At 45.8% G+C, this 15,260-nt stretch overlaps 2 protein-coding genes across 9 annotated transcripts in view; both read left to right on the forward strand.

Moving 5' to 3' along the window:
* The window catches only part of GRAMD1C (GRAM domain containing 1C), an 84,194-nt gene extending 80,265 nt beyond the window's left edge, over nt 1-3,929 (forward strand). For all 4 annotated transcript variants that reach the window (XM_025874486.2, XM_073893522.1, XM_073893523.1 and 1 more), the window contains one exon: nt 3,728-3,929. In XM_025874486.2, the coding sequence (XP_025730271.1) occupies nt 3,728-3,808 (81 nt within the window). In that variant the 3' untranslated portion in view covers nt 3,809-3,929. The remainder of the gene's footprint in view (nt 1-3,727) is intronic.
* Nucleotides 3,930-6,116: 2,187 nt separating this feature from the next.
* On the forward strand, nt 6,117-14,975 carry ZDHHC23 (zDHHC palmitoyltransferase 23). 5 transcript variants are annotated; one of them, XM_073893528.1, is made up of 5 exons: nt 6,117-6,391; nt 6,998-7,167; nt 9,166-9,876; nt 11,610-11,777; nt 13,660-14,975. In XM_073893528.1, the coding sequence occupies exons 2-5, from the start codon at nt 7,025-7,027 to the stop codon at nt 13,925-13,927; spliced, it is 1,290 nt and encodes a 429-aa protein (XP_073749629.1). In that variant the 5' UTR covers nt 6,117-6,391; nt 6,998-7,024; the 3' UTR covers nt 13,928-14,975. The 5 variants fall into 5 exon arrangements, with proteins under 5 accessions (XP_073749629.1, XP_073749630.1, XP_025730280.1 ...); XM_073893529.1 differs by having other exon boundaries at nt 11,619-11,777; XM_025874495.2 differs by having other exon boundaries at nt 6,251-6,391; nt 6,898-7,167.
* The last annotated feature ends 285 nt before the right edge of the window (nt 14,976-15,260 follow it).

Raw genomic sequence — 15,260 nt, forward strand, 5'->3', positions numbered from 1 at the left:
CTGTCAGGAGAGTCCCAGCAGGTGTTAGTGGGAGATTCCATCCGTCACCCTCCGGCATCTGCTTTCAGTCTCCTGCAGTCAGCTGGGTCTTTCCCGTCTGCCCAGAGCCCTGCTCCGGTCTCTCCTACATTAAAGCACCCACACCATCCACATCCTTCTCTGTCTGCCCATCTCTCTCGCTTCCTTTCATGGTCTGGCTCTTTCAGAGTTGTCTGCTGTGGCTGTCACTACTTTGTCCTTCATAACCCATTCACTTTTTAAAGGTTTTATTTTCACCAAAGTGACTCCTTCACATGGTTAACTTTTCTACAAGGTTTGTTCAGAAAAACAGCAATCCCACTATATACTTTGCCAAACACAACAATCTTTAACTCTTAGTTTCTTTTTGTGTTTACCTCATATTTATAAACAACAAGCATGTATTGATACTTCTTGATTTTTCAGTTTTAGACATGATCTTTCGACCTCCTATTACGGAAGACAAAGCTTTTCTTTCTTCTTGTCCTCTTTTCTGATTCCCCTGTCCTCCCAAGGAAGTTACAATTTTGGTTAGCTCAGTATCCAGTGTTTGCTTTGTTTTGACTAAGTTTGCTATTCTGAGCTGAGCCATGGAATAAACCATGACTGCTTTTTCTTTTCTGTGCTTTTTCTTATCCCTGAAATTGTCTTATGACGGTTGATTAGTTTATTGTATTATTTATAAGTATCTCATCTCCTAAAGCTCTGTCTGTTGTAGACGTCTCCTCACCTAACCTTCATTCACCTCAGGTTTTCTATGAGTGGAGCCTTCTGACTGGCTCCAGTCAGGCCCAGGGGCCCTCTCCGCAGGTGCACAGCTCTGGTCCCGGGAATTCCTGTTGAATACCTCCTCTGTTTCCTATATCCAGAATGGTTTACTCCTTTCTTTTAATGAAGCATATCCTTTAGTAGCTTCCTAAGAAAGAGAACATGGACGTAATATTTTAAGACTTCACTAGTGTGAAAAGTTTTTATTCTATCCTTCCCCTTGATTAATAGTTTGGCTGGGGTTAGAATTCTAGCTTGGAAACAATATTCCTTCAGAGCATTTCTCCATTGTTTTTCAGCTTCCAGTGTTGCTATTAAGAAACCTGAGACTGTTACCATCCCTCATTCTTCAGTCTGGAAACTCATGCCCTTTAGTTCTGGGAAATACTGAGTTACACAGTTGATGATCTCCTCCCCTCCACTCTCTCTCTTCTGACTTTCTACGGCTCCTGTAATTCAGATGTCTGCCTTCTTTTGGACAGGCTGTCTGATCTTATTTTTTCTTTCCAGCTTCCATGTTTTTGCCTTTTTGTTCTGCTTCCTCAGAGTTCCTCAACTTAATCTTCACATTCTTATGTCTTTCAATTTTTGCTAACAAGTTTTTAATTTCAAAGACCTACCACTTGTTTGAATTTTCTTTTTTTTTAATGGCACTGTGATCTTTTAAAATGACTATAGTATCTTCATCTCTCTGATCATATTACTGATGGTTAAAAATGTTTCCCCTTCTTGCCTACTCACTTTCCATCAAGATCCTTTCTCCCTGTTTTGATTTCTATCCTTAGAGTAAGGGGATTTCATTAGATGTCTGTAGTCCTTGGTTGTCTGCTTGTGTGGATCAGAAGCTCTTAAGCTCTTAATGTGGGTTGGGCCGGTGTACCCTGAACTTCTCTGTAGATCTGGCAGAGCTATTGGTTGAGAAATCCCGGTATCACTATCTTTAGGTCTTTCCTCTTAGATTGGTCAGTTCCCATAGAGGAGCATCTGAAGGATTAAGGGCTGGCTGCCAGCATTTTAGAAGCAGAGTGAAAGTAGAGGGATGAAGAGGGCAGGGCATAGGGGGATGGCCTCAACACTTTTTTGTATAATCCTCATTTTTAGTCCCTTTTTCTTTATTCCGACTTCCAGAGATTCCTGTCAATTCCTGAGGCTTTTGAGGATTCTTCAGGGTAAATGTGGTTGGTTCTCAGCTTTCTCCACAGTTGGTTTAGGATTCCACTTTTTTTGGTCTGCTAAGTCATCCGCTTTCTAGTTTCTGATGTTGTGTTGCTGCTTTTGCTGTTTCTGTGCTCCCTGTCCTCCTGGATTTATGCCTTAAAAGATCCCTTTATTGTGCTTTTAGTGGGGTTTCAGAAGGGAGCAAAATTAGATGCCTATATTTAAGCCACTTATTTGCTCTTCACCTCACTCCTGCCTTGTTTTCTTCCCTCATATCTTCCAATGATATTGCTCAAGCTAAGGTCCCCAGTGACCTCTGGCTTTTAAAATTAATATACCTTTTTTTAGTTTACATCTTACAGTGTGAGCATTTGACAAGAGCTGACCACTCCTTTCTTGAAGCGTATCTAATCTTTCCTTCTTTAAAACCATAAAAGAACCCAGCCTTATTGTGATATAAATGACATACAATAAAATTAACCTTTGAAAGAATTCCTAGTATATTCACAAAGTTGCACAACCATCACCACTGCCTAAATCCAGAGCATTTTTATCACCCCCAAATGAAACCCTGTTCCCATTAGCAGTCTCTCAGCTCCTACAATCACTAATCTACTTTTTATTTCTATAGGTTTGCTCATTCTGGACATTTCATATAGATGGAATCATATACTATATGGTCTTTGTGACTTGTACCTAGCATAAAGTAAAACTGCTTTTTGCTGGTTAAAACCATCTCCTCTCCCTGGCCTACTACTCCAGGCTTTCTCCTCTGCTTCCCTTTAGGTGGTCTGATCCACTCCCCTTACTTGTGCTACACATGTCATTGATTCCCAAACCCATCTCTCTTACCGGACCTCTTCCCTGAGCTCCAGGCCCACACAGTCACCTGCTGACGTGGCATATTCACCTGGATGCTAAGAGGCCACCACTAATTGATCATGTCCAAGATAGAATTCAGTTTTCATCCTGAGCCAGACTGATTCTCCTCTAGCTGACGTATTTCAGAAAATGACACTGTCATCCTCCAGTCAAAAACTTAATGCCTTGTGGAAGTACATATTTATATATGTGATGACTCGTTTTAGTTCTGTATCCCTCACTCGTCTGTAAGCTCCATGAAGGCAGGGATAGTGCCTATTTGGTTTACCATTGTATACCCAGTGCTTGGCTTAGCACAGACCCAGCATGTAGTACATAAACAATTAACATTTGCTGAATGAATGAACAAATGAATGAATATAAAGAAGCATAAAACATAATTCTTGCTCTCAAGTCACCGATAATTTTATTAGAGAAATCAGATGTCCATGTGTATTGTTAAAAACTACAAAAAAGTATAAAGTGTCAGGTAAGTAAGAATACTTCGGGAGTTTAAAGGCAGGATGGTTAGGGAAGGTGACACGGAGAGGGTGGGGATGAGTACGTTTTAAATGGCTGAAGACAGGCATGAGCATACTAGCAAGCAGAGGCCTGGAGGGAGAACTTGAGTTGTGTAGGGGATAGTGGAGAGGCCAGTGCAACTTGAGAAACCATTTCAGAAAACCACCTGCTGGGGGGCAGAGTGCACGGCAGGAGAGTGGGGAGGAGTGCAGGACCAGAGTGGGCAGGAAGAGCTCCCTAGCAGTCATACCGACGTAAACCCCGAGCAGCCATGTGTTTTATAAATTCAGTCTTTTATTTGGGCGTCAGTATAAACAAAACCATACTGAATGTAAACTTTTGGCATAAAAATAAGAAAAAATGTAAACAAACTGATTTTGAAAATTAATTTTGTTTGCAGTTAAAGAGCTCACTCATTACGCTTCAGAGAACTTTTGATCTACTAAGTAAGAACAAGACTGGCATGACTGTCGAAAGCTAGTGATCTCAAGGCCTGAAAATGTAGAGATACTTGGAAGTAAAAGAAAATATCTTAAAGAAAACCAGAGGATGAAGGATTTTAATTGTCACAGGAACATTTCCACATTTTCTCATTATTGGTACTTCTAATATGAACATTCTTTTTAATAACATTAAATTGATAATGTTATTTTAATAACATTAGTTTCTGATAGCCTTACAATCCATTCTTTCACTTCTTATACATAATTCTAAGCAGTGAATTTCTCTAGTGAAGCATGAAATATGTTGTGGATTTGAATTTCTGATACAAAAAGAAAATGAGACACTCTGAACTGATTTTTACAGTGGGGTTTGAAGCTTGATGCTTTATCTGTTAGCACAGAATCAGTAGGTGTCCGATAGGCTGCTTTCCCAGTTGAGATACATTCAAGAGGCTAAAGAAGACAATAAAAGAATAAACCTCTTTATCATTACTACTTTTGAAGGACCAATTTTCAGGCATATAACATTTCTAAGTTTGTATACTGTAAATATTACAATGTCTTCACTTATTTAGCATGCAAATTCAATAGTCCAACCTTTTGAGTCTGCAAGTTGGTAATTATTATCTGAAACATTCTTGAGCCATGTTGTATTTTTCTGAAGAAATGGTTGTTTCTTCTTCAGGTAGCTATCAGAGGTGAGATTATCTTGCCCCTTCATTTATCAAATGGCAGAAGAGTCAGTTCTGGAAAAGGAAACATAGGATACCAACACTCAAAATGAAGAACCATGCTCTGATTTTAAGAACCAGAGGATTATGTTAAAATCTGGGCATTTAGTGACAGATCAAATGAATACTTGAACTAAGCTTGGCTTGAGCTTAGCACTCTTTTATGGTGGAAGTGAAACACCTGGTTGAAAATAATTTGTGGATTACTTTTCAGTAGCTACATAAGTCTTCATTTATTCATTCATGTGTGCGACTTGTTTCAGCTGGTAAGTTATAACCAGACACAAACTTTAGCTCTTCAATAAAAACTTTTGGGGGCACTATGTCCCAATACTAGGGCACTGACTGAAGTCTGAAATCAGACAGAAGCTTTGGCTCTTTCATGAAAAGTTTTTAGGCATATATGTCTCAATACAAGTGATGTCTTTGGAACAAGAGAAAGACAGTGCCCAATAATTGGTATATATTCTTACTGTTTGGACAATGCTTGCCTTTAGTTACATGTTTCTCTCTTTCCCCAGAGCCACAGGAGATAGCTAAAGTCATTTTTGAGATTAAGTACAGGGAAAATGGATTTCTCTGGGTGATTCCCAACAAACCTACCTTGGGGTACCAGTGTACTTACCCGGGGGTTTTTTGATTTATGAAGTGGGGCTGTGAGTCACTGGATTATAAACTTGAAGACTTTGTTAAATTCACAAAAAAGATCAGTGGCAAACAATATTTTTGTGATGTTTCTGTAAAACTTGTACTTCATAAATATACCTCAAAGAAAATTACCAAAGTTGCTTTATATATTAAGACTAAACATGTATGTATGCAGAACTTAATTAATTGCATTTGAGCCTGTTATGTAAATTGAATATCAATAAAACCCAAAATGTCTTGAGTTGTAGTTTTTTTTTCTGTTAAAAAACCCCGAAAACACAAATAACTAGAAACCTGCTACAGTGAAAACGTGTATATGGGCCTACACTCTTTAAAAAATTTTGTGCAAAAATAAAACGCAAAGAGGATTCATTTCATTTCAAATATGCAGACTGTTTCATTTCAAATATGCAGACTGTTGGGACAAAAGTACTAGTCGGCCTGCCGGTCGAATGTAGAATCTGCTCGCCAGAAATCATGAAAATGAACAAGCTTTATAAATGAACAGATCAGGGACAGCGATGGGCCTTTAAGGGAAGGCTGGAGAATGTGGGGGCGGTACCTCGGTAACAATTTGCGGTGGAGATCTCCACCTAAGCTTGTGGCCGGCGTCCGAAAGAAGACTGGCCGACCCACGGGTCTCCAGTGCTTAGGGAATCCTCCGGGTTCCCGGGTTTCCCGTCTTTCCATCGGCACCTCCCCCCGGCCCAGGGCTCTGGGGTTGCCCCGCCCACGTACCGCCCGCAGCCACCCGCGGGGCCGCACCGGGGCCGGGCGGGGCGGGCGTGCCGGGCCAGCCCTAGGCCCCGCCGCCGGCACCCACTCCCAGGTGCCGGTCCTCAGGTCCTCGCTTCTTCCCGGCGCCAGGGCCTCGGGCCGGGGGTGGGGCCTGACTGGCCGGCTCCGCCGGGCCCCGGGCGGCGCACGTGCGGGCGGGAGGGGATCCCCGGCGCCGGGGGCGGGGCACCCGGAAGCGCGCGCGGACTTGCCACGCCGAGCCGGCGGGCAGGAGAGCGACGGGGAGGCGGGCGAGCTGCCCGGGCCGCGGCCGCCTGTGCTCACAGGTGGGCGGCGGCGGAGGCGCGGCGGAGCGGAGCCGGGGTCTCCGGGACTCCAGCCGTCATACAGAGAGCCCAGCGGAGCAGAGCTCGGAAGACGCGTCCGCGCCTCGGGAGGAATCTACCCTTCTCCCCTCCACCTGGGCCTCTTTGGCTGCAGCCGCACCTCGGCCCCGGAACCCAGGTAACTTCCCTTCCAAGGTCATTCTTCGGGCGGGGCGGCGCTCGCGGCCCGCCCACGTCCTCACGGTCGGCGGGGGCGGGAGAGGTGCGCCCTGCGCGGAGCTGGAGACACAGGGCTGGACGGCGACCCCGAGCGCTGCACGGGCGTCTGGTGGCCTCCCCAGAGCCGGGTGCGGGCGCCGGCCCCCGCGGCACACGCCCTTCTCCGCCCGCAGCCCAGAGGGTGAGTTTCCACCTGCACCTGGGCTTTGGGCGGGGGCCGCTCGGCCCTCCCCATCCTGCACCGGCAGGTGAGCGCAGCCGCCCGCGCCCCGGCTGTCCGGGCCCGTGTGGTCGGCTGTCACCATGGGAACCGCTGGTACCCAGACGGCGCCAGCCCTGGTAGGAAGGGGCGGTGAAGGCGGTTGGGAGCCCCTAGAGCTCCCTGTCTGGCCGAGCCGAGCAAGAAAAGCCTGATGAAAATGAGACTCCCCCTCCCCCTCTTCCCTCTCCTGTTTGATTTCTCAGGCGTTGGCGGATAATCAGAGGCGTGGATGCGTTTACAAGATGTGAGTCGTGTTCTTTTCGCCTTTACCTACTGAGGGCTTCTTAAACCTCGTGGTGACAGGTGGAAATCGTGACACAGAAGGGCAGTATGAAGCCACTGAAGAAAAACAAAGCGGAAGAACCTGAATTGGAGCCCCTGTGCTGCTGCGAGTACATCGATCGAAATGGGGAAAAGAACCACGTGGCCGCTTGTTTGTGTGATTGCCAGGATCTCGATGAAGGGTGTGATAGGTAAGGGCAGAGTCTTTCTTGAAGTTGACCCCACTGGCTCTTTGGAGAACTACCATGCTTACTTTAAGCTTAGCCATCCAGAACACTAGAATCTGCTCTTGATGCTATTCCCAAGGATCTAAAATTGAGAGTTGTCTTATGTGTCAGGTGTGAGGATTTTATGAAGGTGAATTACTCAGTAGTGCACAACTGCGCAGCTGTCTATTCCGCTCAGTTTAGTAGGGCATTATTATTTTTCACTTCAAGGGAGAAGATGATGGAGAGAACAGGCAAATAAAGGGATAGTGGCAAGTTAAATGTATAAAAAATAAAGTGCAGACCAGCAGAATCTGTACATTTAAAGTGAACACATTATTACTAGGACCTTCCTACATTCTCAGTGTTCTCAGCATCTAGAGATCGACTACTCGAGGCTGGACTGCACCTGGCCACAAAGGGTTGAAAGATCATGTTCTTGCTGTTCCCATTAGTCTCACCCCTTGTCCCTGGGGAGGAAATCCAGCCGGGGGGCATGTCCCTGTGCTGGACTGGCTGTTTTCAGCGCGGGTAGCAACGTCTTGACTGATGATCATCGTATTTGGCTTTTATTTTCACCGTTATCCCATCTTGCAAATTACTATCCAAAAAGATTTTTAACATCAGAGAAAAAATTTTGTACCAAACAGTAAAAATGAGGTTTTAATCTATTTTCTAAATAATTATATACCTAAAAATTGTTGGCCCTATGGAAAGCACAATGTGGGAGGAGAATAAGGATGTTGGAAACTTGCTTATCCTATTAATGATTACTTCCGGTCAAAAAAAGTCACTGTAGTGGCACGTCGCTGACTTAGAGCTTGGTGCATTCATCTAGATGTGAAAAGCGTCTTGGGACCACTGTAGTTTACTACCAGAGCCCTCAAGACCCTATAGACCTTTTGTAATTCTTCCTTGATAGTGTCGTTAGTCTTTTTTACAGGTATTTTTAAATGGACTTAGTCTAAAATCCATACGGAGAAAATGGAGCACTCTGCTTTAATGAATGGAAAAATGATGCTGTTTCCATAACCTCCATCACTCGAGACCACAGCTCTTCCATTAACCTTCTCTTTCTGTCTCCTAGTGCTTGAGACCTGGGCCGTCCCTGAGCTCTCCCGCCTGCTCCTGCCGTACCCTTCCCTGGAGATAGGCTCCCAGTCTTCCCTCTGTCCTGCTGCTCTGTGTGACTCCCATTTAACTTACCGCCCCTCATGTCCAAGTTGTTGCCTTACTTTTCTAAATTATTTGTCTACAATCAAGAGTTATCATTCCTTGTCTTGCTAGCCTAAGCGTGCAAACATGTCAATAAATGCCGTGCGTCCACGAAGCTCGGTCATTTCGCTCTGACTAGTTAGCTCTCCACTCTTAACTCGTGCAGCCCCCTGGCCCTGCTAGACTCGTGACTCCCCAGGCACAGGACGGGTTTGTGCTGTGCACGTGCCACTCCACTGGAACGCCTGCCTGCCTCCCGCCCCCCGCCCCCGCCACATGCTGGCCTGCTGTCGAGGTGGGGCGCAGGTCCCACCTTTTTCACAGCGATCCTTCTCATGACTCCACCCAGCAGTGTCCACTCTCCTCTGAGCACACCTTATGGAGTTTGGCCACAATAGTTCACTGGGCGATTTTGCTGCTTTGTCCCTTCTCTGATGCTTCCCGAATCCCTGTTGTCTTCACAACTAGATCATGAAATTTTTTTTGAGGATCTATACTCACCCAAGTCTGGACAGTACTTGTACAGAGTATGTGTGTGTATTCCTATGTGTTTGCTTTGTGGAGAAATACTGTTAACTGTTAGATTTCTAAACACTGTCTTCTCTTTCATATTAAGTAAGTGCTATGTGATCCGAAGAGCTCGTGTTTAGTGGTATGGAAGGAGAGTACTTGGCCTTTGGCCTCTTTTATCATTTATCCTGCTGTTTAGCCTACAGTGGTCCGTGGTTTTGAATTTAGCAAACCTTCTCTTTGTGCTCTTCTGACTAGATGGATCACATGTAAATCCATGCAGCCAGAGACTTGCGAAAGAATCATGGATACTATTTCTGATCGCCTCCGAATTCCTTGGCTTAGGGGAGCCAAAAAAGTTAACATTAGCATCATCCCCCCACTCATCCTCCTGCCCGTCTTCCTCCGCGTGGCTTCCTGGCATTTCCTCCTGGGGGTGGTGGTTTTGACCTCCCTTCCTGTGCTGGCTCTGTGGTACTACTACCTCACTCACAGAAGGAAAGAACAGACTCTGTTTTTCCTGGGCCTCGGACTGTTCTCTCTGGGCTACATGTACTATGTGTTCCTGCAGGAAGTGGTCCCCAAAGGGCGTGTGGGGCCCACTCAGCTGGCTCTTCTTACCTGCGGGTTATTTCTGGTACTCTTGGCCCTGTACAGAGCCAAGAAGAATCCAGGCTACCTCAGAAATCCAGCAAGCAAGGACAAATCTCTCAGCAGTAGCCAAGTTGAATGCCTGAGCAGAGACGGGCTGGAGAGGACCAGAGGGCTCCCCGGTGCGGGATCGTCGGGCAGTCTCAGCAACCGCACGCCGAAGGACGATCTTAAGGGCCCTTGCAGGGTGTTGGCCGGAAGCCCTGCCAAGGTGAAGGAGGACTGGTGTGCCAAGTGTCAGCTGGTGCGGCCGGCCCGGGCGTGGCATTGCCGGCTATGCGGCGTCTGCGTCCGGAGAATGGATCATCACTGTGTCTGGTATGCTGGAAAGATTTGGAGGCTTGCAAGGTGTAAAGTCCCCTAAGACCCTGGCCCTGTTTGATCTTCCTTTGTGCCATCCTAAAATTTCACTCCTTCCCAGCTTTGCACCTTGCAGATATTTGTGGGCTGGTATGATGTTCCCACTTAGTCATCCGCTTTCCCAGTTCCGCAGATGTAGTTCCTTCAGTCATTTCCCGAAGGGCGTTGTTGTTGTTGCTAGTTTGCTGTTCTCTTCCAAGCCGCCCCTCACTGACTTTCTCCTTTGTAAAAGAGAAGTATTTGCAGGTGAGTGACGTTTTTTAGAAAAGAATGGATCAGAATCAATCTAGGTATATTTCCCTGGCCTGTGCCTTTTGAACACGGAGCTCAAGAAAGTGTTCCCGTAGTTGTAGGTGACTTTGTCCCCTCGCCATACATCCTTCATCATTTTGATTTCTCCTAGCCTACATTGTTGAGATAAGGCCCCGCCAGGTAACTCCCTATTTTGTTATTTGCTGTTTGCAGATAAATGGGCTTTTTTAGTGCCTGCCAGCTGACCAGTGCCTAATGAGGACACGGAAGACCCCTGCCATGTGAAGCACAACTTTGAAAGATAATGTTGCTGCTTCACTGAGTAAATCTAAAAGGGGTTAGCGTTTATTCAGATGTGAATGCTGTAAGTAGCATGTTTGCTACTCTCTAGCTCTTAGCTCTCAAGGCAGTTGTGGTGAGTGAAGTACGCTTTTTATGGCTAGGATTCTGGTCATGCTTGTAGCATACCTTCCTCCCCGCATGGGAGGGCACGTAGCGGGCGGAGAGGGTGCAGCAAGGCCAGGAGGGCCTTGGAGTGGACCTCAAGCACAGGGATAGCTCTTTTCTGGGGCTTTCTTTAGGAATAAACAGGTATTTTCACTTTTAGATTTTAACTTCTGAGTCTTCATGTATTCTTGTGTGTGTGTGTGTGCGTGTGTGCGTGTGTGATGGCCCATTTACAAGAGTTGGTTTGCAGGGGGCCTGACAGCTCTGAATAAAAAGCTCTCTGCCCACTGGGGCCTCTTGGTGTGCGGTGGGCTGGAGAGACGCCCGTACATTCCGCCTGACAAATGGCCACGAGACAGAGCTTTCTTCCTGACAAGTAGTCTGCGTATTATCGAGTTGTTCTCCACCCCACAACACATTTCTAACCTCTTGGGATCTTTGTATTAATATATGTATTTAACATATATTTTCCCATAGTGTGTAATACTTTTGGTTTTTTAAGTTTTCCTAACTGATACCAGCCTTTCCTTATTGTGGTAGTTACAATATTAATCCTCTTCATGGTTGGGTAATAGACTCATTACGATTTAGAAAGATTTGTTAGCTGGGTTCTGCTTTTTACTTAGCTTTGTCCTAATGATATGATTTCACTTTGGAAGAAGCGGAAAATACAAGACTACATCTCTCAGTGGGCAGATTTTTAATTCCCTAAAGTTGAAAAATAAGAGAACTTACCTTTTAATAGCTGAAATTCCCATGATCCCTGTTTTGAAACTTTCGTGTTCATTATGTGAGTTATATGGAGAACATTTTTTTCCTTTTTCATTGAACTATAGTGGATCTACAATGTTATATTAGATTTAGGTGCACAGCATAGTCGTTCAGCGTTTATATTCATTATGCATTGATCATCAGCATGATACATTTAGCTCCCGTCTGTATCAAGAACTTTAAAAAATGTTTGCTTTTTCTTCCCCCTCTGCTGTTTTGAGGATAAATAGCTGTGTTGGAGAATCAAACCATCAAGCATTTATACTTGCCCTTTCGATCTTCTTGCTCACCTCGGTGTACGGGATAACATTGACCTTGGACACCATTTGTAGAGATAGAAGTGTCTTCACAGCTCTCTTCTATTGTCCTGGAGTTTATGCAGATTACAGGTGAGATGTGACTACCAGAGCACCGAGGCCCAGAGACGAGAGAGTGGGCATTGCTGTTAATGCAAGGGGCCGTGCTTTGCTGCTAGGTTAGGAGTTTTCAGCCAAAACATAGGACAGGTTATTGGATGCTGGGTATCTTTGAAATGGCCAACAAAATTGTGAGTTGTTCTAGGGTGATGGCAAAAGGTTCTTTGACCTTTACAGAGTGAGGAACTAGTACCCTGCATTCGGACCGGGTCACTCACATGACCACTTACGTGCCCCCGCCCCGTCCCCGCTAGCAATGGTGAACCGAGAGCCGTAAACTAAGAGTCCCAGGGGATGTGTGGGGTCTGTTTTGTCCTAACTGATCATGGCAAGTCACTTGATTGTGGCTTTCTCGTGCTCTTTAGCCCTATCTTGATTTATTGCTTCTGACCCTTTTGTGGAGCTCTCACAATTTCTATAGCATTTACTTTTTAGCCTCCACTGGTTTGTCCTGTTCTACTTTTTAAAAAAATCACCGCTCATGATTACTGTGGTATCTAGGTCAAAATTTCCTTTGTTAGTTTGGGGCACATTTATATATTGTGAAGATCTCCATGCCTTGTCAGAAGCTGGGGTTTTGCAGCTTTGGGCCCAGCGAGCCCCTCCCCAGATCACTGCGGGGGGCGGGGGGCCCTGCCTGGGTTCTTTGTGCCCTCCTCCTCTCGTTTCCCTCTGATGCAGATGCTGTTTGGTATCTCTGGCCAACCCCTCCCCAACCCCCCCAGTCCGAGCTAGGACAGCGCTGCCCCCCGGGTCCTTTTCTTTCTTCCCACTCTTTTCTCAGAATAATCCCTGCTTTACCCACCTCGTGCCCCTGTGAAGGTATTTGCTTCTTAGTCTGTGGACAGATCTTCCATTGCCATCATAGATCTAGATATTTGTGGGCATTATTAGAACAGACTGGTCCTCCTGCTCGGGGTAAGTTCCTTTTATTTTTCTATATTGAGAGTGTTAGTAGGTTGTGAAATTCTGCAGTCACACTGCGCATGATAAATGTCCTAACAGCAGAGCACGTCTGTATGTCACTAAGCATGAATTTTGTGGACTTTCTGTGGATCGCTGACGTGGAATGAGGAACACAGTCCGCCATGGGTACCCACCCTCTGTATGGGTGCTTCACGTCACCCTGTTGAGCCCTGGTGTTCCTCATCTTTATGGTGGGGTAATCATCTCTGAGTCCCTTTCAGCTTAACAAATGAAGATTCAGGATGGGTTCATTTCCCGCTAACTCATTTGCGAATGTTTGAAAATAATCATTTGGCGGACATTAGTCAGCCTCTCCTCCTGTCTTTGTAAGGAGCTGAAAGGAGCTTTCTTGTCCTGTGTGATTCGGTTCGGCTGGAAGAAGCTGGACCTGAAATGTGACGGTGCTCCTACATGGAAGTAAAGGACTCACGTCTCCCTTGCGTTCACCATTGTACTGAAGAGAGTGGAGACGGACAGCTTTGGCACCATTCCAGCTTCCTGGGGGACGTTTATAGCATGTCATGGTGCCTTCGTTTTCCCCTCAGTTACGAATAATTTAGGAATTGTTCATTCATTTGATAGCTTTTGAATGCTGTTATGTCAGGCGCTGTGTTTGTGTGGGGGATACCAAGTGCAAAAATGTCCTTGCTATTCTAATATAACATCCTAGGAAAAGAGGCAGCAAGAATGACAGTATAAAACAGGACATGTGAGTAGTCACAGGTTAAGCATTTTGGTGTTCTGAGGGTAGAAAAGCATCTTCCAATTGGGATAGTTGGGGAAGGCACCAGAGCCCTTGGTGATGGGTGCTGTGTGTGTCAGACGTGAGGATGGTGCCGGCTTTCTGACCGAAACGGTCGGCATCCTGACCCGCCCTTTGTCCTCCCAGCTCCGCCCTGTCCTTCACCTGCGTGTGGTACTCCGTGATCATCACGGCGGGCATGGCGTACATCTTCCTCATCCAGCTGATCAACATCAGTTACAACGTCACCGAGCGGGAAGTCCAGCAGGCCCTGCGTCAGAAGACGGGGCGCCGGCTCCTCTGCGGGCTCATCGTGGACACGGGCCAGTACAACCGGGGCTTCCTGCGGAACTGGCATCAGTTCTCCACCCTGGGCGCCGCCCCCTGCCACCACCCAGCCGAGGACATTGTCTGAAGTGCCTTCTGTGTGGCTCTGTGAGGGGTGGCTCTCCCCTCTGCGCCCTCCCAGTGTACACGTCGGCGTCCGTGCAGGATGTTCGCTTTTATCCCCCGTTTCTTAAAGGCTGTCTAGGGCCATGCTCAGGTTTAGACACAGGACTGGGAAGAAATGAATTTTTCTGATTTCACCTTAAGAGATTTTTATATCGAAGCAGTAAAAGTAGAGCCATTCTTTTCCAGTCACCTTATTCACTAACTCAGTCACCAGGAGCAGGAGACGATGCGGATTGCTAATGCACAGCTTGATAGAAGCCATTCCCATCCCTTAGCAGGGGAGAAAGAGTTTGGATTAGGATCGTTTCCAGTCCTCCTTTCAATTCCTGATAGCCATGTGACCCTTCGTTGAGTCACTTCCCCAAGTCTCAGGTTCATCCGTAAAGTGGGGTGCTGCCGCCTGCCCTGGCTACCTCACGGTCGGGAGGGTCGTGCAAGGGACCAGGTGTGTGGAAAGCACTGGAAAATGACAGAAGCACCCAAGAGGGATGAAGTATTATTAGGAAAACTCAAAGACCGAGAAAAACGTTTGTAGGTCAGAATACAGAAGCCAAAACTATCCGAGGAATCCGTTTTCAGCATTTCAGAGTGAAAGAAAGATCCTGAAATACTACATTGTACCACATTGTACAGTTACGGTAATTTCTCTTTCTGAAGTATTAGACATTAGCTACTCAAACAGAAGATGATTGGATGGATTCGCACTGTCATCTGATTCTGAAGGGACAGTCAAAACAGTTCTATTTATTGGTAGTATTAAGTTACAGTGGTCATGAGTTTAGATGGTGAGTCCTTACATTTATCTCATTTCTTCTATATTTATTGTTTGGATTTACTCTAAACTCCAAACTCGAATAGGCATTACTGTTTTTTTCCTCTTTCCATGTTTCACCTGGGAAGGTGCTAGCACACTTTTGATGAGGCTGGAAGAGGGGAACAGACACTCCTGTGGGGGAACAGTTTACACTCTTTCCTGGGTAGGGTGGCTGGTCAATATCAAGGGCTCGATTTTTTTTGGCATTTATATTCTTCTGGCATGAACTCTCTTTGAGGAGTCGATGGGCATCTTCCTACTTGCACATTATTTCTCATTCACCTTGCCCTAGACAAAATATCTCACTTGGAGAGAAAAAACAGGGTATATATGGTTTCCACTACTTAATGGATATGGTTCTTCCTTAGCTCTTCCTAAAATCTTATCTTTTTTTTGTATCTTGAAACTGAAAATGTATAAAAGATTAAATATTTATATAGAGAATGGGTCTGTTCTGCCATAGAGTTAGGATGAGGCAATT

The sequence above is a fragment of the Callorhinus ursinus genome, unplaced genomic scaffold (assembly GCF_003265705.2).
Source record: "Callorhinus ursinus isolate GAN/ISIS: 27379988/994484 unplaced genomic scaffold, GSC_fseal_2.0 scaffold1, whole genome shotgun sequence".
Classification (NCBI taxonomy): domain Eukaryota; kingdom Metazoa; phylum Chordata; class Mammalia; order Carnivora; family Otariidae; genus Callorhinus; species Callorhinus ursinus.